The 26,958-nt window shown below is 40.3% G+C and overlaps 1 protein-coding gene across 1 annotated transcript in view; it reads left to right on the top strand.

Moving 5' to 3' along the window:
* Positions 1–8,631: 8,631 nt before the first annotated feature.
* Positions 8,632–26,958, top strand: part of npr2 (natriuretic peptide receptor 2) — a 160,107-nt gene continuing 141,780 nt past the window's right edge. Inside the window, exons 1-4 of the mRNA XM_063042843.1 lie at positions 8,632–8,992; positions 9,079–9,859; positions 11,044–11,243; positions 12,159–12,272. Coding sequence (XP_062898913.1) covers positions 9,079–9,859; positions 11,044–11,243; positions 12,159–12,272 — 1,095 coding nt within the window. The 5' untranslated portion in view covers positions 8,632–8,992. The remainder of the gene's footprint in view (positions 8,993–9,078; positions 9,860–11,043; positions 11,244–12,158; positions 12,273–26,958) is intronic.

Raw genomic sequence — 26,958 nt, 5'->3', positions numbered from 1 at the left:
AGCAATAAATATCAAGAACTTGAGATTAAAAAGTATTTGAAAGTGAGTCCATAGGTTGTGGGAACAGTTCAGAGATGAGGTAAATGAACCTGAGTGAAGTTTATCCTCTCTGGTCAAACTCCTGGAGAGAGAGAGTCTCAGGGAAACCAAAGGAATCGCATTTTCTGACATGATGTTTTATACTTCGTCAGTACAAAGATAACAATAAATTTTAACTCCAGTTTAAATTGCTGTAATCACCTACTTTAACATTTGGAATATAGTTAAGTAAATTCACAGAAAATTACATACTTGCAATGGCACCACATATTCAAATTTGTTGTCTGTTGCAAAGGCCAGATGCTCAAAATATAAACAGAAGAGATTCAGCAGAAGCGGAAATTCAGAGTAACACACACAAATTGCTGGAGGAATTCAGCAGGTCTCGCAGCATCTATGGAGAGGAATAAAGGGTCATCGTTTCAGGACCTGATCAAGGGTCTTGTCCCAAAACATTGATTCTTTATTCCTCTCCATAGGAGCTGCCTGTCCTGCTGAGTTCCTCCCACATTTTGAATGTGTCACTCAAAATACCCCTTTTATTACAGTGCTGAAGGATGGCTATACAACTAACAGTGTATAATATCACTGAGTGACAAATCTGGTTTAATATCACTGGCATAGACTGTGAAATTTATTAACAAAACAAATCTGTCCTGAACTGTGTCTGAAGTGACAGGAAAACACCTTTAACGATATACTAATAGCAGGAACATTCATCTATTGTCTTTCTCTATGTAGTTTCAAAGGGACAGCATCAAATGATTGGTTTCATTAGCCACAAATATCAGTTGGAAATTGCGTACAGATTTTATTTTCCAAAGATTGGTGTCCATTTTAGTTAATCCATAATTATGTTATCCATAATTTCATGACCCGAAAATGAACCCTAACAAAGAGCAGCAATCAATTCACGAATAGCATCCTACTGCTCAATAAAAATGATCTTCTCATGAATGGCCTTTCCCTGCTCTAGAGAGACTTCAAGCTGCTTACTGAGAGCACATTGCTATTCTTCCAGAACTTTAAACTGTTTGCATGTGACAGAAACCAGACCTCTAGCTGAATTGTGGAACAACTGCATTAAAACAGTAAAGTTCATGCAGCCTCAGTCAGTGCCTCTGTAACAAATGCCCATTGAAGGCAGAGTGGCCATCTGTCTCTGTAGAACCTCCTGTGGGAACATGGAGATGTATTCCTTTATGATCCATAATATCGCATAAATTTGGCGGGGTGGGTCTGACAGCTTGCTTTGCATCTTGTGTACACTTGCGAGGACTAATGATGCAATTGTCCCAAACATGCATGTCACCTGAGTTCTCTGGATTAGTACAGATACACCCAGTACGTTCACACACCTCAACCCTTTTGATTCATGCTGGACAGCAGTCCACTAACACAGGCAGCACAGCAGCTACTACAACACGACAGCACCAACGATCTGGGTTCAACTCCCATTGCTGTCTGTAAGGAGTTTGTATGTTCTCCCTGTGTTTGCCTGTGCTTCCCCCAATGCTCCAGCTTCCTCCCATATTCTAAAGACATACGGGTTAGGGTTAGTAAGTTGAGTGCATGCTATGTTGGCACTAGAAGTGTGGCAACACTTGCAAGCTACTCCCAGCACATCCTCATACTGTGTTGGTCGTTGATGCCAATGATGCATTTTGCATACACACAAAATGCTGGAGGAACTCAGCAGACCAGGCAGGATCAATGGAAAGAGTACAGCCGACATTTCCATAGATGGTGCCTTGCCTGCTGAGTTCCTTTAGCATTTTGTGTGCATTGCTTGGATTTCCAGCATCTGCAGATTCTCTCTTGTTTGTGATGTATTTTGCTGTATGTTTCAATGTTCTAATATACAGTACTGTGCAAAAATATTAGGCACATATATAAAGTTAGGGTGCCTGAGGATCTTGCACAGTACTGTAGTAATTTTATGTATTGCACTGTACCGCTGCCGGAAAAAAACCCAAAAATTTCATGACATGTAAGAGATGTTAAAACTGATTCTGACATGGGTCTCTACTGTGGACTAAGAGTGAGTGGGAAGGAGACAGGGAGAGGTGAATCATGGTTGGGAAGGAGGGAAGGGAGTGGGAAGCACCAGAGAGACATTCTGTAATGATCAATAAACCAATTGTTTCAAATCAAATGATCTTGCCTGGTGTCTCAGGGCTGGGTGTTTCTGCACCTGCCCCACCTCTCCACCCCCGGCAGTCCTTCTCTGCCACCTGTCCCACACCACTCCTGCAGCCCTCCACCCTCACCATTCCCAACACTTCTATACCCGCCAGATTTAAAAACTCACTCTCCACTCTATATTGACGAATACAGTTCTGTACAAAATTCTTAAGCACCCTTGTTTTTTATGTATATTTAAAAAACTTAGACTTTTGCCCAGTATTGTACATGTGACAAATAAGGTTAATCTTTTAATCTAAATCATTGCAAGCTCATTCTGTGGGGAGTCAGGCACAAAGATTCACTTTTGGTCATATTCATTTTCTTTCTTAGAGCCATGGAGTTACCATACCAGATTCAGAGACATGGCTCACGGTCATTACTTCATCAGAGTGCTGATGAAGGGCCTCGGCCCCCAAATATCAATTGTTTATTCCTCTCCATGGATGCTGCCTGACCTGCCTGAGTTCCTCCAGCATTTTGTGTGTGTCATCCACATCAAGGAAGGCTCCTACCTGAGCGAGTCCCATTTGCTGGGATTCAGCCAACATCACACAAAACCCTTCCGATCCATGAACCTGCACAAATTTCTTTTAAACATTGTATTGTACGACACAGCACATAATGAACAAATGATTTATACCGATCTCTACCAATTCCTCCAACTTCTCATTATACCCTCCACCGTCTGCACGAAATATTTATTTCTCATGTTCCACTTAAATCTTTCCCCTCTTGCCGTAAACCTACATCCTCTAGTTTTAGACTGCCCTAACCTGGGTAAAAGACGATTTGTCTTATCTTGGCTTTTCATGATTTTATAATTCTTTAATGTCATCCCTCAGCCTCCTACAGCAAATTTAATTTAAAACAGCCTATCGACTTCTACTTGAAACGCAAACCACCCTACCTTGGCAACATCTTTATGAATCTTCTCTGCACTCTTTCCAGCGTAGTTAAATCCTTCCAATAGCTAGACAACCAGAACTGTACACAATACTCCAAGTATGGATCACTCACAGATGTAATGATATTCCAACTCTTGCACTCAGTGCTCTGAACAGTGAAGACAAGCATGCTGAAAGCTTTTTTCATCATCGATCACGTCCACCCCTGTGTCAACACTTTCACGAGGCAATGTATCTTTTAGAGTCATAGATTCATAGAGAAATACAACACAGAAACAGGCCCTTTGGCCCATACAGCACATGTTGAACCATCTAAACTGCCTACTCCTGTTGACCAGCGCTGAGACCATGGCCCTCCATACTCCTACCACCTAGGTACCTCTCCAAGCTTCACTTAAAATGTTGAAATTAAGCTTGCACACACCACTTACACTGGGAGCTCATTCCACAATCTCAAAACCCTCTGAGTGAAGAGGTTTCTCCTCATGTTCTCCTTAAATTTTTTACCTTTCACCCTTAACCCATGACCTCTAATTGGAGTCCCACCCAATCTCAGTAGAAAAAGCCTGCTTGCATTTACCCTATCTATACCCCTCATAATTAGTACACCTCTATCATATCTCCTTTCAATCTTCTACATTCCAAGGAATAGAGTTCTAACTTATTCAAGCTCTCCTTGTAACTCAGGTCTTCCAGTCCCAGCAACATCCTTGTAAATTTTCTCTGTACTCTTTCAACCTTATTTACATCTTTCCTGTAGGCAGGTGACCAAAACTGTGCACAATACTCCAAATTAGGCGTCACCAATGTCTTACACAACTTCAACATAACATCTTCTCTCCTGTACTCAATTCTTTGATTTATGAAGGTCAATGTGCCAAGATCTTTGTTTAGGACCTATCTCATTGTGATGCCACTTTTAATAAATTATGGACACATATTCCCAGATCTCTGTTGTACCACGCTCCCGGTGCTCTCAGTTCACGGTGTAAGATCTACCCTGCCTGGTCCTACCGACATGCAACACCTCTCATTCATCTGCATTCCATCTGCCCTTTTTCAGCCCATTTTTCCAGCTGGTCCAGATCCTGCCGCAGGTTTTGATAGTCGTCCTCGCTGTCCTCTACGCCTCCAACATTGGTGTCATCCGCAAATCTGCTGGGCCAGTTAACCACATTATCATCTAGATCATTGGTATCTCCTCGTCTTTCGGCCCATTTATAATTAGAAACACAGACACATTTCTTGTGTCACCAAATCGCCAAAACTTAATGGTGTAGCAGTTGGCGAAACGCTATACAGCGTCAGCTGTAAGATCCGGCTGCCGTCCATAAGGAGTTTGGTCGTTCTCCCCGTGACTGGGTGGATTTTCTCCCGCATTTCGAAGACCTACGGTTGGGGTTGGTAAGTTGTGGGCATGCTGGGTTAGTGCCAGCAGCAAGGCGACACTTGCGGGTTACCCCAGCACGTTTCAGGTCGATGACGCAAAGCAACACACTTCGTTATGTGTTGATGTGCGTGTGACAAATAATCTTTATCTCGAAATATTCGACATTTTGTGCTCTCAGCGACCAATACTCTACAGCACTGCATTCTCCGCTACTTATTCCGTGCAAAGTTCTCCGACACTTGCTCTAGTCAAAATTCCAAAGACCTGAATCAGCCACAGTACCCGCAATTACCAGGAAACCAATTCTAACTAGCCAACAAATTAACCGCACAGCTTGTTTACCATTGACTAACACAGAAATAAACTAAAAGGTTAAAGAACTGCAAAACCCAGCAAAATCATAGAGAAGACGTAAAGTTCGACCCACCAGATCCCACAACAGTATTCTGTAAATGCGGCACTTCCTACGACAGTCTTAGTGCCATAATGAAGCTTCTGAGCAAAAATCTCCTGTATGATGATTAACTAAATTACAGGAACAGTGATTTGAAAATCTGAAGATGTAGTTATTTATACTGAAGTGTTGTTTTTATTCCTGGTAACTAAGTTTGCACTAGCCGCACCGATGCGTTCAAAATCAGTGATTTCAGACAAGTGAAAAAATCTTTGATTAAAAAAACAGCATTTTATTGATGAAGGACGTTAGGGGCAGTTGAAAATATTTTGGATTACAGCAAATAAATTATTAAGAACGCCTCGTTAATTTATTCCACAGGACGCGACCAGGAGTAACGAAATTTGGTTATTTGCTTAACATCGGAAAAACAATATTATTAGACACCACCAGATGGCAGGCGAAGTCCGGAAAAGCAAACCAAGGAAAACCACAGACGACTGCAAATATTTCCAAAAGTTGAGCGATTGTGGCGACCTGTTACAAAATATACAAGGGGAAAAATGTCACAACAATTTAAAGATAATATTTGCAACAGACTGGAGTCAAAATCCTGTTTATAAAGATCCGACGCTTCCCTGTCCTACCATCCAGAGAATATCTGTTCTGATTTTTATGATTGTCCCTGTGACGTTAGATTTGATTCTTTCGTCATTAATTATTTAATCTGACTTTCCAAATTGCACATTAATTGTGTTAGTTTGCATTATTTAGTTTTGCGCGTTATATTTTAGTTTTCAAAGTTTGCAATTCCACGGACATCATCAGAAGAAAAAAGCAGAGCTCCCAGTACATATAATCCAACTGTTCTGTACAAATGGAAATATTTGTTAAAATATTGTTAACGACATGTAGAGAAGCGATGAAAAATAACTAAACATGCAAGATAAATTCTCGTGAGTGTCCGAGACTCGCTGCTGAGTTTCCACGTTACTGTATATTAACTCGGCGGAGAAATATCCAAAACTCAAATTATCGCAATCTATGATCTAGCTCAGATTTTTTTTAAAAGCGAAGGTTTAAATTGTTAGCATGTCACGTGGCAACGTGCCAAATTCAAGGCGCATTGCACGAGGCATGTTTCTACCTTGATTGCTAAATCGCTGGAAAGAAAGTACTTTTCCGTGCGTAAAGGCTTCGGATAAACCTAATTTGCTATCCAAGGGTCCATTCGACATTTTTCTGTTTCTAAAATATATTCTTTCTTGTATCAATATACATGAAATTTTACTGAATATTAATAAAATAGCTGTTATGTATTGTTATCCATTGGACCCCAATGAAATTTGTTTTTCTTCATTCTGAACTAAACTAATTCAAACTGGAAATGCAAAACTCCCCTCCTCCATCAATTAGCTGATAACTAATCAATACCTCGACCTCATGAACGAACCATGGTTACATTGGTCTACAAACCCTCTACCGAATAAAAATATGCCAATCTCTTGAATAATTCGTTTGACAGCATTTACAATCAGACGGAGAAAGAATTTCCAACATTCACCGTGCTTTACGCTAAAAAGTGAGTGCCTTGATTTCGGGGTGGAATATTTCATACTATTGTTAGACTGAGTCAGGGGGTGTGTGTGGTGGGTGGGAGGTCGATCTTCCTTTGGTCTTCGATCTCAGTTAAATGAAGCGTCGTCCATTCATCATCCCGGTGACACATGCTTCAAATCCTCATGGCTATGTATAAATTAATCTAAATGTAAATACCATTAAAGAAAATGCAGCATTCGAATTCCTCCTCACATCCAAAGTGATTGACTCACCACTTCAGCGCATTGAATTTAATCTGACACAGTTAATTTGCCGCGTTTAATTTGTCTGTTTCATTGTGATTTCTCGGGTCATCCGCACAATTTGCTGTCACTTGTCATTTAATCCAGTCTGAAAATTTGGGAGATATCCTTTTCATACTTTCATCCAGGAATCAGAGAACTGGAGATTCCGCTATAATTCCCCGAAGGAACAACACATCTCACATTCACCAATCAATGTGCACTCCCTTTCAGTTTCCGACATCTCAATCAATTGCCAAACCAATTGATAATAACCTGCTGTAGCCTCGCGTTATTCAGTCATAATCTTCGTTACATAAGCACATTCCAAAAACTGAGAAAAAAATCTGAAAATATTCTACAAAATCTTTTCGAATATATTTAATATTCAATTTATAATTGTATTTCATGGCAGTTGAGTTCTAACGGAGAGACAGTAATCACTGGGTAACATTTGAATAGTAGTTATTAAATAACTTCCGTTCAATTTACTGGAGAGGCTCACCACGCAAGCTTATCATATTTAACTTCCCTCTTCAAAGTGACCTCTATAAAGCAGTGATAGCTTGATTGTGTGTTTCTTAGAGTTACTGGCACAGGAACAACATTTCTTCTGGGGAAGGGGGGGGGAGGGTTACTCTGCCGTACAATATGAGGAGAGAGCGGATTATACCGTTCCGTGGGGTTAGAGGCAGCTCCGCGCATTTCGTCGCTAAATGAAAACAGCTGCCGAACAACGAAACACTGTAAAAGAAAAATCTGCCCGATTATTTTGAATACTACGTTTTGACAAAAAAAAGGGTTCGGGCGAACACGGACCGCGCGCTTCCGCCGACAGTTCCGGCACCAGCAGAAAACTAAATTAATCCAGATTTTGTCCAAGTCTCCACAACTGTTCACAGAAGGCGCGGTCTACAACTTTCGCGGCCAATTCGTGTGATTTTAGCATTTCGCTGCAGTTGACCTTTATCCCACTGTCGCTCTGTTGCTTCGCCCAATTCTTTCAATAATTTTCATTTGTGTATAATGACCGAAATAACTCCTCAAAGGTTTGTCACTATTAATGCAGCAGGTGTCTTACCTTTCGCTTAGTTACTAAATAAGTCTGGTTCGAAATTCGGTTCAACTAGTGTTGGATTAGAAATCTTCGAAGTTTGGTCTGTAAAGACTCCAGCGTCTCCAAGTAGTCTGCCCTGCACACTATTTGTTCCCCAAATTATATCGTGCCCCACTCTTTTACAGAACAAGCAGCACAAATGATAAAAATCACAAACAAGAGAAAATCTGCAGATGCTGGAAATCCGAGCAACATGATTTAAAAAAAGTCACGACTGCATCTTCCCCCTATTCGACGCGATTAACACTACGAGTCAGTTGGAGAGAAATTACGACCCCAGTAAAGCCTAACTTCGGCTGAACATTAATTCGGCTTTGCGGGATGGGAATAATAGCAGATACACTTTTAAAAAACCCAGCGGAGTGTGTTCTGTTCTTGAGCAGACCGGGTTAAAGTTGATAACGTTACATTTTGCGTCTATTTGATTATTGATTTGGCACATTAGGTCCGTCCAAACGATGCGACAGAGCAGCGAAGCCACCGAGCAGAAAAGTGTTAAAATTCTGTATCATTCCTGATAAACTTTCTTCAAGTTCCAGAATGCCTGCCCCCGCCCCCCCCACCCCCCCACCCCCCCACCTTTCTCTATCCCTTTCTTAATTTTCTGATAGAAATGAACATTGTAAAATCTTCGAGTGCGACTGACTTAACAAAACTTAGCAGGAGTACCAAATAACGGGTAACGTGCGCGTTTGCTGCCGGCAACGTACTCGCCAGCCATCCATTTATTTCATGCCGTTTGATAAAGCCCTGGAGGTTGCGTGCGAGTTCTGAATGTGTTTCGGGGCAGTGAAAGGCGAGGATGCGGTGCGGCTGTCGGCTTGCACTGACAGATGGCGCTTTAGTCTCACTTGACTCCAACGTGTTGCCTCTCGCTGACGTGCTGGCCAAGGGCAGATCGCACCAAGTGGAGGCCCTCTATGGTAATGACTGGGGTTGGGAGGGATTCTTTCCCCCCTTAAACGATCGATGTAGATCGGGAGGCGAGCAAGAAAAAAAGATGAATGAACTAGGTCTGATCAATTGTCACAGAAACGGGACAGCTCAGAGCCGAAGAATGAAGACGCGTAGAGAACTGGTGAATGCCGTTTGAACGGAATAAGAGGTGCTGATGACCAAGTAAGTAAAACAAGGGTTTTCGTCAATTTCCTCACTTTTGCTCTTTCTCAGTTGCATGACTGCACTTTTTTTGTTCTCCCTTGCAGATGCCTGCGTGGAAAACAAGGATATTTTTAAAGATACTGATTGGTTTCCTTGCCATATATTGTTCATTCGCGCGAACCATGAAGGTGCGATGTTTCTTTATTTTATTCTACTTCGTCACCGACACGGGCCGATCGCAAGTAGCCCTTAAAACCATCAATATGGCCATCCTGTTGCCTCACAACAACACCATCTACCCCTGGGCTTGGCCGAGGGTAGGTCCCGCCATCCAAATGGCCATAGAGAGGATTAACCAGGACAAGGAGCTGCTGAAAGATTACGAGCTCACCTACAAGTTCAAGAGCAGCGAAGCGGACGGCTCGTGTTCCACTTACGCCGCCCCTTTCAACGCCGTAGAGTTTAAGATGACGGGCGACCCCGATGTGTTTGTGGGACCCGGCTGCACGTACGCCACGGCCGCGGTGGCCAGGTTCGCCAGCCACTGGAATCTACCCTTAGTCACCAGCGGTGCACCGGCTTTCGGCTTTGACAACAAGACGGGAGAATACAACACCACCATCCGGACCGGCCCTAGCCACACCAAACTTGGGGAGTTTGCCAAACACATCCACGAGACTTTCAACTGGACCTCGAGGGCGGCTCTAGTTTACTGGGATTTAAAATTGGATGACCGTCCATATTACTTCACAGTGGAAGGGATTTATACTTCTCTGGAGTCAGAATTTCGAAACATGACGGTGAGACCCGAAAATCATATGGACAATGAACTGCAGCTGTCGGATATCATAGAAATTATACAATTCATTAAAGACAGTGCCCGGAGTAAGTGTGTTTCTGGACCCCACCCCTTCTATGTACATGGTGACCGTAAAGAGGTTCGGTGTTATTTAGGCGGCAGCGTCGCATCATAGTATAAGTGAGAAAAATGCGCCTAATTCTCGCTGTTTTCCTAAAGTAGGTGCTTAAGAGGGATAATGTCAGCTAATGATGTTATATTTTATATCCTAACCATTGAGGCTGCGTTTTCTCCATTCACGCCGCTACTTCATAGCTTTTTAATAAGCTGTTTCTTGCAATTACTAAACCTAACCCACTGTGATAATAGATTTCCGGTGATCCTGAGGTCCGGAATATTTCGCCGAATCCATTTAAATCAGATTGAAACTTTGTTTTTGCTCTACGAGTGTAGTAGAAATGACTCCCCCCCCCCCCCCCGCTGCCGAAAGACACGGAATCAGAGGAGCTTCAAAATGTGAGCGTTTACACTGGGTTTAAAAGGCTGGATGCAAAAAAGGGGGTTGGTGTAACATTTCACTTGTTAAATCACTGGCGATTCAGAATCAGAAAATATCACGCGTTCATGGTGGGAAACAGGTATCCGGTGTTCCACGTGCAAAGACACAGTTACTAAACTGTTAGCCAAAACAATTAGGAAGTTGACACTTTGAGGAAAGGCTTAATAAATTTGCGATGAAAAAGAAAACTTTTTGATAATGATAATATGAGAAATCTCCGGGGGTCGATTAATGAACTTAATAATTTGAATTGCACACTACGAGCGGAGCGCGTTGCATTGGAAATATAATTAAGATATTGTGCGAGTGTTTTGGACCAAAAATAGAGACTACAGACAGATGTACCACCCAACGTTTACAGTTCGCAGTCACCCATTTCCAGTAATGAATCGTGCCTGACACAACCCTGTATCTGTAACAGACAACAAGTAAAGCATTTGAACGATCCATTAAACAGCCCATTACCCAGCGCTCACGAAATGCCTCGCGATGTGAATCTTAGTTTATTTTTCTACTGAGCGATTACCTCAATTTTATTTAAAATCGCTGAACTCAAATACTTCATCCTATTTGACAAATAATCAAATAATAACCCCTGTTATGAGTTTTTGCTGTGCTGAAGAGTTAAATGATCGGTTTTAGTTTAATGAGGGTTTTGTTATGTGTACAAATGACGCTTTGATTTACGCGGCGTCGCATCTCTTTTTTCAGTTGTGTATTGGTGTCTTCCTTTGGAAAAGTTTCGGCAGATTTTGTGGCAGGCGCAAAAGGAAGGTCTGACGGACGGCGAATACGTGTTTTTCTATGTGGATCTCTTCGGCGAGAGTCTCAGAGTGAAGTCAACCGGACAGGCCACCAAGTACTGGGAAATGAAACACAACAACGAACCCCTCTTTCCAGAGGTTTTCAAAGTAAACACAATTTTTTTCAACTCATTTAACACATGGTGTACAGATACCTTCTCCGTTCTATTAGAGGTCGTTACGCCGGCAGGTAGAACTGTCACGCAGATTGTAAAACTTTTAGTCTGTGTTAAAGCGTTGTTTAGCAGTGCATTTTAAAGTGCCGTCGCAATCTGTTTTTACCTATCACCGAGCGACCTGTAACATCTAAACGCCATTAAGGAAATGGCAGGGTTATTAATTCAACCACCGAGCCGGTCTCACCCCCCCCCCCCATTTAATGGTTAATCAACCTAATTTAGCCGTTGTTTAATATCTCAAGATTATGGTGCCTATTAAAAACCATTTTAGAGCGTCAATGTATAGCGAGGATATTCTAAACAAATAATAACTTCCACACAAAATGCAAGAGGAATTCTTCAGGCGAGGCTGTATCTATGGAAAAGAGTAGACAGTCGACGTTTCGGGCCGAGACCCTTCATCGAGACTTTTTTTTCCATCGACGCTGCCTGGCCTGCTGTGTTCAGACAGCATTGTGTGTATGTGGGTGTGTGAGTGTGTTCGTGTTACTTTGGATTTGTAGCATCTTTAATCCGCAGATTGTCTCGTGTTTATAATGATTTTCACTTTGCTTTAGGTTATCTTACCATTGTTGTTTGTCTTACCGCTTTATTGCTAATGGTTCGTACCCACTTATATTGAACCTCCTAGCAATTCAGAGAACTCCACCTTCATATTTTACTGCACTCAAAAAGAGCGTAATCGTTTTACAATATATGGATTTCCTCGTTCTTGCGCCGTGTTGCATGTTTAAAAGACTGGTGGCGAAACATTTTTGATTCTTCATAAGTCATGGCGGAATCGTTATATCCACCGTCGCTGCTCTGGACGTTAACTAAACCATTTATAATTATTTTTCTTCAGTCAGTGATGATCATTACCTACCGGCATCCCGAAGACCCTAAGTTTTCTGATTTCCAAGAGGATTTACGTGAAAGAGCCAAAAATGTGCCGGGTGTTGATTTCGACAACTCTCTGGTAAGAGTTATATTGAAATAGAGACTGTGTAAAGTTGGTTGTTAATATTAAGTTAGTTGGTTAGTTGACAGTATTGATTAGATAGAGAGAGAGGAAGAGCTCGATGACAATGCAAATGGCTGGAGGGATACCTAGCACTGACGCCAATAAGCATGGGGCATCTCAGATTTGCTGTGGGACCCGCATCTGATTCTCATCATGTTGCAATGTAGCCAGTGAATACGTTTGACATGAGGTATGCCCTGTGAATGTATGCCTAAAATACCCTGGTTTACTTTCCTTTGATCCAGTGATCTGCGCATCACATTGGTATGATGTTACCTTGAAACAAATATCAGTGCATTTCTAGTATATTGCAGTGCATCTGAAAATAGCTATCTTGGCGAACCCGTTGTAATAAGTATATCACTATTCATTTTCTTACATGTTTATCTATTTCATAGAAGGGTCGATTCCTGTAGGAAATATAGTAATAGCAGAAATACAGGAAATTCTATAGTTTTAAATAAACTAACAACAATGTTCATGTCGTGGTTGACCCACAAACAGAATAGATGTCAAATTATTGTTAAATTTTTAGACATTTTTAGACACTTTTAGACAAGGTTTTCTGATACTGTGTCGTGCATAAAGTGAACATGGCTGCAGGTGGGGCCAAATGAAATGCTAAGTTCATTGCTGATGGTTTTGGGGTTGGAGTGCTGATCTCAGCAAAGATGGTTCTTGCTTTAACTGGTACTTCTTAAATGCTGACCCTCTTAGAAATGTCATTGTTACTTTGCTAATTTTCTTTCTCCAAGTCCATCCATTTTATGCAGTGATATATATACTCTACATTTAATTACACAATATATACTGTATAGTTCATGTTATTTATTTTGCTATGAAGTGTTTCTAGTGATCAACCAAGATTTAGTAATATGAACTGAATTGCTGAGTGCTTTGGGGTCTGATGTCTCTTATTCTTTCTGTTCAAGAATAGTAATTTGTATCATTGACAATTGTAAATTTTCTTAGAGCTCTAGAGTTCTGTTTTGTTCTTCTGCTGGAGCTTTATATTTATGTATTCATAGCTACACTGTGTTTTTGGACCCCTTCATCTAGTGACTATTAGATCTAGGCCCGTTCTTTGGTCAGTTAATTCTGTGATGTGTTGTATCATGCAGCACAAATGTAATCTGAACTATAAAGGTCTTACAACTATTGCGGTACATTCCCAGACAATGTCTAATTGAGTTATGCCATCTTTCTCACGTAATCCACATTTGCCACCACAACAAATATTCAACACCAGTGTCTCATTATTAGTCAATGCTTCCATTATCTCTGGTTCCTGATATTCAGAAGATAAATCTGTCCACTGTAGTGTATCTGTCTACCGAACTGATACACCAGCTGGCCTCCACAGTTCAGCTTATTGAATCTAGTAACAGATTTTTTTTTTCATTGACAGACAAGCACAACATTTTATTCCAGATATATTGGGTCCGATGAGATGTTTTTCATCTTTAATCCTGAAATTGACTAGATGTAATTTATACATATATTAATTTTCTATATTTATGTTTAATAGTGTTGCAAAACCAGGAGCACTATCAAGCTGCGTATTTGAATAAGCTATTATTTTAATTCCTGCTGTCTCTCACTCTGGACCAAAATTGTTCTGACTCTTGCCCCTAAACCTGCTATTGTAAAAATGGCATCTTTATCACTGCTCACCATCATGCTTCTGTGAAACTGGCCATGGCTTCTGTTCACCACACCGGTGAATTTAAATGCAGAAATCTAGAAGTTCTTCTTGGTCCTTCGTACTGTGTTGCAATCTCTGTCAAAAGAATCAAAACTTAATCAGGAATTGAAATGAACTTCACTGTTTCATATGTAACAGTTCATATATAGCAGGTTTCACAGTGATTCAATACATTATTTCTGAATAAGTAGAATTTCAGGCTAACACAACTTTAAAAATTCCGTGTACTTTAAGTTGATAATTATTTAAATGTTTTTCTCCTTAAGTTTCTGACATGAAAGGCAAATTAACTATGGTCCTGAGAAAGTGTTTACAAATCTATGTAAATGTTAGTACTTTTTATTTCTGATTTGGGGTGTCGCAAAATTCTTAGTTCTGATTAGAAATCCATCTCAATGGGATTATTATTCCTTGACAATATGGATGCCCCCCGCCCCCATGCTTCACCCCTCAACAAGACACTACCTCTTGATAACTGCACACTTGGGAACGGAGAGGTCACCTCACAGAGCCGGCAGAAGCTTTATGCATGATTACTCCAGTGGAAGCGGTCAGCATCATTACTTCGCCATTGATCATATACTTCTGGGCAATGTACTTTATGTTAATTAATTCAGTAACATGCTAGTATTAAGTTGACATTTCCGAAATTTAAAAATGTAACAGACATGGAATAATAAAAGTTTGTGTCTCAAATATGCAATCCTTCGGAAAACAAGCAACATGAAGCCAGTCACATAAATATTTTTGTTCCCTATTTTCATTGTAAATTTATTTAACATACTGTTTATTTAACATATTGAAATAACTAAAGATTAGCTGTGGATAAATCTAAATTGATTTCACTTATCCACCACCATTTTCAGAAATATTAAATTTCGGATGTAAATTCAGTTTCATCATAAATATCAATGCATTTGTCATGTTATAAGGTTAGAAATTAATTAAACACAATATTAACAATAAAATAAGATTACACTACCGATACAAGTTAGAAGTACATGAATATTTTAAACATTATTTTCGAATAGACTTCTTTGTTCCTAACCAATTCATTTGTTTTCAAAATTCAATCCAGTAACACTGATACCTGGAAACAAACATAGTCCAAAAATTTTGAATCAATATCATACATTTAGAGTTGAATTTAACAGTAATAAAATTAAGTATAAATGCTGATAGATACATTCTTTAGACATGCTTCTATATGGCTCTTGATGGATTAAGTGCAGGTTATGAAATACTATTTGGTATAAACAAACAAATCAAGTGGAAGATAAATAATGGTTATTTCTACCAATGTGTATTGTTTATGGGTGGTTCTCTTGTTTGTCCTTTTTATCCACACTGGATTTTTCTACCTTAACCCCAACATCTTCAGTTAATTTACCTAACATGCAGATAATGAATAGACCGGGTGTACTACTGTTAGAAGTATTAATGTGGAAGTCAACTTTAAACGTTAGCATTTTTTGGAGTCTTGTCTGGATAACTCTTCACTTTAGTGAAAGATAAACCTCATTAGATTATTTTTTCAGCTTTTATTGTCATGTTCTTTAAATTGTTTTAAAAGATAATTATTGAAAATCACTCCTTGAGAAAGTTTCAGTCAACTACCTTGTAGTTCCTATTGCTGAGATCTAAATATTCCTTTTTCTGAAGCCCTCTCAAAGTAAAAAATTCAAAGTAAATTTATTATCAAAGCATGTATAAGTCGGCATGAGAGTCATTTTCTTACAGACATTCACAACAAAACAGAAGCACAATAAATTCAACAGAAAACTACACACAAAGACTGACAAGCACCTATTGGGCAAAGAAGGGTAGACTTTGCCATGGATTCTCAACCTTGTTTATGCAATGGACCCTTACCATTAACCAAGGAGTCAGTCCATGGAATCCAAGTTGGGGACCCCTGTACTATGCCAGTACAAAAAACAATAATAATAAGTAAATAAATAATTCTGAGAACGTGAGTTGTCAAGTCCTTGAAAGTGAGTCCATAGATTCTGTTCAGTATTGACTTCTCTTGTAAATAAAAAGTTAGTTTAAAAATTTAAACATTGTTTTGTTTTGCTTGCTGTGTTTTAATGGGCACTAATTTTAAAGGTCACTTTCTGTTTATTGGTACTGTTAGCATCCCTAGTTGGAAATGTATTGTGCTCCTTCATCATTATTGGATCACAATCTCAGAACCCACTATTTAATACTATATTCTACTATAAGCCTACTGACTCTCACAGCTATCTGGACTATTCCTCTTCTCACCCTGTCTCTTGCAAAAACGCCATCCCCTTCTCGCAATTCCTCCGTCTCCGCCGCATCTGCTCTCAGGATGAGGCTTTTCATTCTAGGACGAGGGAGATGTCTTCCTTTTTTAAAGAAAGGGGCTTCCCTTCCTCCACTATCAACTCTGCTCTTAAACGTATCTCCCCCATTTCACGTACATCTGCTCTCACTCCATCCTCCCACCACCCCACTAGGAATAGGGTTCCCCTGGTCCTCACCTACCACCCCACCAGCCTCCGGGTCCAACATATTATTCTCCGTAACTTCCGCCACCTCCAACGGGATCCCACCACTAAGCACATCTTTCCCTCCCCCCCCTCTGCATTCCACAGGGATCACTCCCTACACAACTCCCTTGTCCATTCGTCCCCGCCATCCCTCCCCACTGATCTCCCTCCTGGCACTTATCCGTGTAAGCGGAACAAGTGCTGCACATGCCCTTACACTTCCTCCCTTACCACCATTCAGGGCCCCAAACAGTCCTTCCAGATGAGGCATCACTTCACCTGTGAGTCGACTGGGGTGATATACTGCGTCCGGTGCTCCCGATGTGGCCTTTTGTATATTGGTGAGACCCGACGCAGACTGGGAGACCGCTTTGCTGAACATCTACGCTCTGTCCGCCAGAGAAAGTAGGATCTCCCAGTGGCCACACATTTTAATTCCACATCCCATTCCCATTCTGACATGTCTGTCCACGGCCTCCTCTACTGTGGAGATGAAGCCACACTCAGGTTGGAGGAACAACACCTTATATTCCGTCTGGGTAGCCTCCAACCTGATGGCATGAACATCGACTTCTCTAACTTCCGCTAAGGCCCCACCTCCCCCTTGTACCCCATCTGTTACTCATTTTTATGCACACATTCTTTCTCTCACTCTCCTTTTTCTCCCTCTGTCCCTCTGAATATACCTCTTGCCCATCCTCTGGGTCACCCCCCCCCCCGTCTTTCTTCCCGGACCTCCTGTCCCATGATCCTCTCGTATCCCCTTTTGCCTATCACCTGTCCAGCTCTCGGCTCTATCCCTCCCCCTCCTGTCTTCTCCTATCATTTTGGACCTCCCCCTCCCCCTCCAGCTTTCAAATCCCTTACTCACTCTTCCTTCAGTTAGTCCTGACGAAGGGTCTCGGCCTGAAACGTCGACTGCACCTCTTTCTATAGATGCTGCTTGGCCTGCTGCGTTCACCAGCAACTTTGATGTATGTTACCCACTATTTAATGACATTTTAGGGAATTGAATTGACTTTATTTCTTACATCCTTCGCATACATGAGGAATAAAACTCTTTATGTTATGTCTCCATCTAGATGTGCAATGTGCAATCATAGTAATTTATTATAGTTTATAATAAATAGAACAGTCAATGTAACATAGAATACACTCAAGTCAGGGTGGGTTAATCAGTCTGATGGCCTGGTGGAAGACGCTGACCCGGAGCCAGTTGGTCTTGGCGTTTATGCCGTGGTACCATTTCCCGGATGGTAGCAGCTGGAATAGATTGTGGTTGGGGTGACTCGGGTCCCCAATGATCCTATGGGCCCTTTTTACACACCTGTCCTTGTAAATGTCCTGAATCACGGGAAGTTCACAACTACAGATGCTCTGGGCTGTCCACACCACTCTCTGCAGAATCCTGCGATTGAGGGAGGTACAGTTCCCATACCAGGCAGTGATGCAGCCAGTCAGGATGCTCTCAGTTCTACCCCTGTAGAAAGTTCTTAGGATTTGGGGGCCCATACCAAACTTCCTCAACCGTCTGAGGCGAAAGAGGCGCTGTTGTGCCTTTTTCACCACACAGCTGGTGTGCACAGACCACGTGAGCTCCTCGGTGATGTGCATGCCGAGGAATTTGAAGCTGTTTACTGTCTCAACCCCAGGTGCATTGATGCCAATAGGCATTAGCCCGTCTCCATTCCTCCTGTAATCCACAACCAACTCCTTTGTTTTTGTGACATTGAGGGAGAGGTTGTTTTCTTGACACCACTGTGTCAGAGAGATGACTTCTCCCCTGTAGGCCACCTCGTTATTGTTTGAGATTAGGACAATCAATGTAGTATCGTTGGCAAATTTAATTAGCAGATTACAGCTGTGGGTGGCGACACAGTCATGGGTATACAGGGAGTAAAGGAGGGGCTCAGTATACAGCCCTGAAGGGCTCCTGTGTTGAGGGTCAGAGGGGTGGAGGTGAGGGAGCCCACTCTTACCACCTGCTGGCGATCTGACTGGAAGTCCAGGATCCAGCTGCACAAGGCAGGGTCAAGGCCAAGGTCTCTGAGCTTCTTGTCAAGCCTGGAGGGAATTATGGTGTTGAATGCTGAACTGTAGTCCAAAAGCAGCATTCTCACATAAGCATCCTTCTCCAGATATGTAAGGATGGTATGTAGAGTAGTGGCTATTGTGTTGGGGCAGTGTAAGGTAACAATTTCCCCAAATCATGCAATTTAGCATAGTGAATAATTGTTGGCCTTGCCACAGGTATCCAATCCCATGAATTAATCAGTAATTCAGAACCAGAGTTTGGGTTTGAAGTTTGCCTTGAATTAAACTATATTCACACTGCTGCATTATCAAGTACATCCTCTTTTGTAGAATAATTATAGTAATAAAATTCAGCTCAGATTCATTCTCCAGACTTGTCTTTCTGTACATCTCCTGAACGATCAAGTGTGATTCATAAAATAGAACCTAGAACAGTACAGTACAGGAACAGGCCATTTGGCCCACAATGTTGTGCTGAACCACCTAAAAAGCAAATCGAAAACACCCAACACTAATTCTCCCTACCTCAACCATGTCCCTATCCCTCCATCTTCCTTACATCCATTTGCCTATCCAAACATCTCTTTAAGAGCCTTTCATGCATTTGCCTCTACCACCATACCAGGCAGTGCATTCCAGGCATCCACAACTCTCTTAATAAGAAATCTTACCCCTCACGTTCCCCCTTGAACCAACCTCCTTTCAATGCATGCCCTCTGGTATTAGACATTTCAACCCTGGGAAACTGAAATTCTCTGTCTCTCATAATCTTGGAAGCCTCTACCAGATCTCCCCTCAGCACCCGCCATTTATTTACAAATAAGTCAAATAGAATTTCCAATGAGATTTACAGGAAGATGATGTTTCCTGCTTGGCATTGCTGTCTGCTGCACCTTCAGCAGTGCCCTTAAGTCAGCTACAGGGTCATCAACCAGGGACCACCATTCATTGATGTTTTACTCCCTTAGCACTGGTAATAAGTCAAGTAGAATTTCAATAATAATGATTATAAATATTGTAAAAAAAAAATTTCTGTTCAAATGGATCTGTGGAACTACTTGAGTACTTAGCAAACTTAATTAGATTCATATTTGTGCTTCGAAAAAGCAGGAAGTCCTCCAATGTTCTAAATATATTTAATAAGTATTGGCCAGGACGGAGAGCCAAAGCCACATCTGAATTTGCATTTGTCGGGATCTTCTAGGGTACCGAGATGTGATTCCTAAACCATAGATAATGGTGGCAGCTGGGAATTGCACTCTAGGCCAACTAGAATTCCATTAGAGCCAAACTGTCTGCTTCTGTTCATTTAAATTTTCTTAATTCAAGTTACTGGTCAATAAAGTAGTGGTTAGTGGTAATTGGTTTACTGTTACATGCATTGATAAAGCAAAAAGCTTTTTGGTACATACCATCTAGACAGATCATTCAATTTTTAAGTATGACAAGGTAGTGCAAAAGGGGGTTGTGGGGAGAAACTGAATGCAGAATATATTGCTAAGGTTACAGAGAACAAGCAATGCAGGTTTAAAAAGGATAGATGCATAAAATGTGCAGGACAAAGTTAACTCCTGGGACCTGGAGGTTCTTCTGAATTCATAGACTGTTTTGGTGGAATATGCTAAAACTGAGGAAATCATTGCAAAACTTACATAGCATATGCACGGGTCACCGAAAACAAGATTCTGCTATGTTTTGTTAAGCTTACAGTTCAAAAGTTGGCAAGTTATATTCATAGTGCCATCTCCCCATCTTACTTTGTCTTTAGGAATCATACAAATTGGAATTCTTTGCAGACCTACAAGAACACTTAAAAGAAGCAAGCTTTCTTTTTCAGCCATGAGGGTCTTATCAAGTACACTTTACAAAGCTTTTGATTATAATTTTTGAACATTTGCCAAAAAAACTGGCTATGCTACAATTACATAAATAGGAGTTGTTTCTGAGTAATATTAAGTCACAGTCAGTTATTTAAAAAAAAAATTGTATTACTCACAGGAGATAGACTAAAAATATTAAAAGGCTTACCTTTTGTTGTATGTATTGATTAAATATCAAAAGTCACAACTCTAAATCCTTTAGATTCTTTCACAACTAATTGTTTTTGAAAGCAAAAAAAAAGTTCCTTAAAAAACTTGCTATTTGAAATACTTGCTGACATCAATCGTCCATGGCTGATTTTATTTTCCCAATGGTGACTAAACTTCCAACTAACCATATATAACAAAACAAAACAAAGCAACACACATAAAATGCTGGAGGAACTCAGCAGGACAGGCAGCATCTATAGAAATGAAGAAGTGAATGTTTTGGTCTGAGACACTTCATCAGGACCGGAAAGGAAAGGGGATAGAATAGTGGATGGAGGGAGGACTAGCTAGAAGCTGATAGGTGAAACCAGGTGGGTGGAAAGGGTAAGGACCTGGAGAAGAATGAATTTGATAGGAGAAGTGATTGGACCATGGAGGAAAGAGACGAAGGAGGGGTACCAGGGGGAGATAAGAAGATTCAAATAAAAAGGATGGGTTTACGAGAGTACAGGAGATAAACAGGTCAATACCAGGGCAATGATTCAGGAGTGGCAGAAATATTATTACTATTATTATTAAATCATTTGGGTCCTTATGAGATAATATAACTGGACATTGCTTCAGATTATAAAACAAGTAATGTAATGTATTTAAAATAAAAAAATGAATGTATATGTAAAATCAAACCCTAAGAATTCTAGGTCTACTGGAACAATGCCCATGCATTAAAATATACTAGAGAACTACGGATAGCTAATATAATAAATATATTTGAAAAGGGATACATCATGCCTGGTGAAATATTGACAGTATTCTTTCCTTCAGTGGTTAGGGTGTTAAATTTGAAAGTTGGAAGGCCATATTGTAGTTGTGTAAAATTCTGGTCAGCCCATATGGAAACATAGAAAACATACAGCACAATACAGACCCTTTGGTCCACAAAACACTGCCAAACATGTCCCTACCTTAGAACTACCTAGGCTTTACTCATAGCCCTCTATTCTTCTAAGCTCCATGTAGCCATCCAGGAGTCTCTTAAAAGGCCCTATCATTTCCGCCTCCACCACCACCACCAGCAGCTCATTCCACGCACTCACCACTCTCTGCATAAAAAAAAAACTTACCCCTGACGTCTCCTCTGTACCTACTTCCAAGCACCTTAAAACTAGGCCCTCTCATGCTAGCTATTTCAGCCCTGAGGAAAAGCTTTTGACTATCCACATGAGCAATGCCTCTCAATATCTTGTACACCTCTATCAGGTCACCTCTCATCCTCCATCGCTCCAAGGATATTTGGAGTATTGTGTGCAATTTTTCTTGCAGTGAAGAATGTGGAAGCTTTGGAGAGCTTGCAGAAGAGGTTCTCCAAGATGTTGCTGAAATTCGATTATTTCATGGAGTTGAGATGTTATGTTGATGTCATATGAGATGCTAGAGTGGCCAAATTTAGAGTAATCTGTGTAGTCCTGGTCACCTATCTACAGGAAAGATATCAGTAAGATTGAATGAGCACAAAGAAAATTTACCAGGATGTTGCTGTGACTTGAGGACCTGGGAACAGTAAATACCCTACAACCACCAGGTTCTTGAACCAAGGGGGATAACTCCACTCAATTTCACTCATCCCATGACTAAACTGTTCCCACAACCTATGGATTCACTTTCAAGGGCACTTCATCTCATGTACTCGATGTTATTTGGTTATTTATTTATTATGTATTTATTTTTTTTTCCTTTTTGAATTTGCAGATTTGTTTTTCTTTTGCACATTATTTGTTTTTTTTGGTCCAGTTCGGTGTGGTCTTTAATTGATTCTTATATTTACTTTGAAGTACTTCGATAATAAATTTCCTTTGAACTTTGAAACTTTGAGGTATAGGGAAAGGTTGAATACATACCTGGGATGTAGGAGAATGAAGGGAGAAATTGAGGGGTAAGGATAAGGTAAATACAAGCAGGCTTTTCCCACTGACGTTGAGTAATACTAGATCTAGAGATCATAGGTTAAGGGTGAAATGTGAAATATTTAAGGGAAAACCTGAGTGGGAGCCTCTTCAGTGAGAGGGTGGTGCAAGTGTGGAACTAATAAGTTAGGACTTTATTCCCTGGAGTGGAGGAAAATGAGGAGAAATTTGAGGTATACAAAATTATGAGGGAGTATAGACATGGTAAATGATCAGCTCAATATATAAATGCACATATGATCCACGTAGAAATAATCTGGTTTGTTCTGATAGACCTTATGGAGACGTTTACAAGGGAATCAAAACTGGGAACTCAGTGTTCAGGGATATTTGATAGGTAGGAAGGAAATTGATGTCGGGTAAGTTTGCTAATAAAAACATAATGAAGTTCAAAGTGAGAATTACTTTAGGTTTAGAAGGTGCAGAAACCCTTTGGGTGGAGATAAAAGCTTGTAACAAAAAGTTGATAGTGGTAGGAGTGGTGTACAAGCCCAAAGCAGAAATCACAAAGACTGTAAATGAAAGAATAAGGAGGAGGAGGAGGAGGACAAGAGTGTAGAGTAGCGCACTGGTTATTAGGTTACCTTAATTTTCATGTAGATTAAGTTAATAAATTTAGGAATGTCTTGACAATGTCTTGAGAAGTGCATTTAGATTAGTTTAGATTAGTGTTGGTGGAGAGCATTCTAAGTGGTTGCATCACCATCTGGTACGAAGGGGCCACTGCACAGGATCAGAAAAAGCTGCAGAAAGTTGTAAACACAGCCAGCTCCATCATGGGCACTAGCCTCCCCAGCCTCCAGGACAGCTTCAAAAGGTGAGGTGATGCCTCAAAAAGGCGGCATCCATCATTAAGGACCTCCATCACCCAGGACAGGCCCTCTTCTCATTGTTACCATCAAGAAGGAGGTGCAGGAGCCTAAAGATACACACTCAATGTTTCAGGAATAGCTTCTTCCCCTCCACCATCAGATTTTTAAAAGGATATTGAACCCACAAACTCTTCCTCAGTGTTTTCCCTCATTTTCCACTACTTATTTAATATTTTAATATACCTTTTATTGGAATTTATAGATTTTATTACTCCATATTGCAATATACCTCTGCTACAAAACAACAATATCACAACATATGCCAGTGATATTAAACCTGATTTTGATTCTGTTTTCTACAGCAATGGGAACTAAACCAACCAGGAAACTGGTTATTTTAGATCTTGTTTAATCTATAAAGAGACACGTTTAATAAATGATTTCAGAATAGTGTATCCCCAGAAATTGATAATCATAACATGATGAAATTCAGCAACCAGTTTCAGAGTGCAAAACTTGAATCCCAGTTTCAAAGTGTAAAACTTGACTCTGAAATAATTGTATTAAAGCCACATAAGAGAAGAGGGACTGCACAGTACTATAGTGGGTAGTGTAACATTTTAAGTTCCCCCATGACTGCATGGGTTTCCTCCTGATGCTCTAGTTTCCTCTCACATTCCAAAAATGTCTTTCAAGTTAGGCCTAGTAATTTTGAATATGCTATGCTGGTGCTGGAAGTATGGTGCCACTTGCAAGCTGCCTACAGCACATCTCAAACTGTATTGATCATTGATGCAAACAATGCATTTTACTGTATGTTTTGATGTGTATGATAAATAAAGCTAATCTTCAGATCTTTAATCTGAAATGACTATGGAATGAAGATGGAGCTGGCTAAAGTGTACTGGGCAAATCTGTTAGCAGGTAAGAGAGCAGACAGGCAGTGACAAGTATTTTAAGGAGATGATTCATGACCTGCGGCAAAAGAAGTAGCAATCCCGATGGAAAGGAAAGATTCTAAGGGAGTGAGAGGAAAGGGCAAACCATGGCTAACTAAGGAGGAAATTAAAGTGAAGGACAAGATGGCAAAAGTTACTGGTAAACTTGAAAATTAAATGAAAATCCTGTAATGGAGGCAAAAATAAAAGTGAGGTCAAATTAGCATGAACTATGAAAACGGAGCTTCAGCAAAGGAGGAGAGAAGTTATAGTTATTTGAAGAATGTACCAAAGGAAATGATTACGGGAAACTAGGATATTGCAGAAAAATTGCAAAGATACTTTGCCTTAGTCTTTGCCACAAGAGATACTATGAACATCCTATTAATACTAAAAGTACACCACAGTAAATTCCTAATACATGTTCAAATGTATATGGTGAATAAAGTTGATCCTTGAAATGATAGGGTTATAGCAGATAAGATTAAATATCATCATCATCATTAAAGAAATAGCATTAGGTAAGCTAATATGTCCTCTGGACTAAAGGTTTGTATCCTCAAATCTCAAAAGGAATGGGTGTAGAAATAGTACAGCTGCAATCTTCTTAAAATCTATAGGAGACGTATCGAAGGATTACAAAATGCCTCTGTAATACCCTTATTCAAAAAAGGTGGGAGGAAATCAATGATAAATCATAGGAGGTAAGACTAGAACGTTTGCAAGTTCATAACCTGAATTTCCAAAAAAGGCAAACAAGAACAAATCTGCAGATGCTAGAGGTCCAAGCAACATTCACAAAATGCTGGAGAAACTCAGCAGGCCAAGCAGCATCTATGGAAAAGAGTACAGTTGACATTTCAGGTAAAGACCCTTCAGCAGGACTGTCAAAAAAGAAATATAGGGACTAGATGCTGCCTGGCCTGCTGAGTTCCTCCAGCATTTTGTGTCAAGTAAAGGCACCGTGGTTTCATGAGTGTGAAACAATTTTATCTGAGGCAGCTAAACTAGACAAGGAAACCAGCATATATTTTGTATTTGGATCTTCTTAAGCTATTTAACAGAGGTCATGCTCTGCAGTGTTGGGACTGATTAATGATTTAGAAGAAGGAAGTTAATGTTCTGGAACCAGATTTGGAGATAATTCAAAATTAGGAGAGAAGAGAAGCTGTATGAATACAACCTGTTTACAGAGAAGTCTTGATAGTGGGGGAAAAAGTTAGCAAGTGGATTAAAAAGTGGCAAAATAGAAAGTTGTTCATCTGAAAGGACGTCTGATAAAGCAGATTATTTATTTTTCCAAAGAATGTACTGTAGGTTGTTGATAGCTGAAGGAAGAGCTTTGATAGAATGGATTCTGAGAGAATGCTTCCACTTCTGCAGAGAAAATAATTAAATATATTAATCAAAGGAGAGTCATGAAGAAATCCAGTGGGGACCTCAGGGGAGACTTTTTTTACTCCAAAGACTCACTACCCAAAGAAATGATTGAAGAAGATCATTGTATTTATGGGGATGAATATGAAGGTGTAGCGAACAGCTAGATTTAACAAAAATATAGGATGAGGTTTGGACATATAATAAAATCCATGCCATAATTCCATTGTAAAAACAAATTTAAAACCTGCTTTTATTGTAAATGTCTTTTTCCTCTCGATCTTTACAAAAACAAGTTTACAATAAGACAAAGATGGAAAATGTCCCCATGAATGAACTCCTAAGAAGTGGCTCAGATGTGCTTAGAATGCACAAACCTTAAAAGCATTTTAAAGATTTTCCTTATCGACTGCTGAGCAACGCAGAGAAATTTATAGCAGCCTGCGCTAATTGCATTTATTTGTTTTTGGTCAAGGACTGTCGTGCTAAGGAAAAGTAATAAACTGACAACACAGTTTTTCTTGTCACAGTTTCAGATTTATTTCTGCTAGGTTGTCCAGTATAGTCTGTTTTGCTATACTACAATGCAAAACATTATGTTTTGATCAGCCTTGAAGCTTAAATACCTTATTAAATACCTGTATGAATAGAATGAAAATAGATATCTGTGAATCTGCCGATCTTCTGTTAGCTTCAAATAGCTGTGAGTTATTTTGATATGCTTCTCAGCTGATATATTACTTAGGACATTCAGTGACCATTATGTGAGCAAACAGATCCCCATTAACTTCTCCATTATGATGATTACTGGGGGGATAGTGGAACACATTACTAGATACGGAACAGTTCCTGAGTAGAACTTCATTCTCTGGTGTTTGATCAAGTGCAGCAAATAGAGTTAGCTCCTCAACAAACCACAATAATAGAACATTGACCACCACAGCACGGTACAGGCCCTTCAGTCTGCAATGATAATTTTAACCTGCCCTAAGATCAATCTAACCCTTCCCTCCGACCTAGCCCCTCATTTTTCAATCATCCATGTGACTATCTACTTTATCTGCCTCTATTGCACACACACACCACTCTATGTGTAAAAAAATGTACCTCTGGCAACCTCCTATACTTTCTGCCAATCACATTAAAATTATGTCCCGTGGAATTAGCCATTTCTGCCCTAGGAAAAAGTCTCTGGCTGTCCGCTCAATCTATGCCTCTTATCATTTTGTTTGCCTCTGATTCTCATTGGTTCCAAAGAGAAAAGC

This window comes from Mobula hypostoma, chromosome 3 (assembly GCF_963921235.1).
Source record: "Mobula hypostoma chromosome 3, sMobHyp1.1, whole genome shotgun sequence".
NCBI classification, from domain to species: Eukaryota; Metazoa; Chordata; class Chondrichthyes; order Myliobatiformes; family Myliobatidae; genus Mobula; species Mobula hypostoma.
This window is presented reverse-complemented; position numbering and strand designations above follow the sequence as displayed.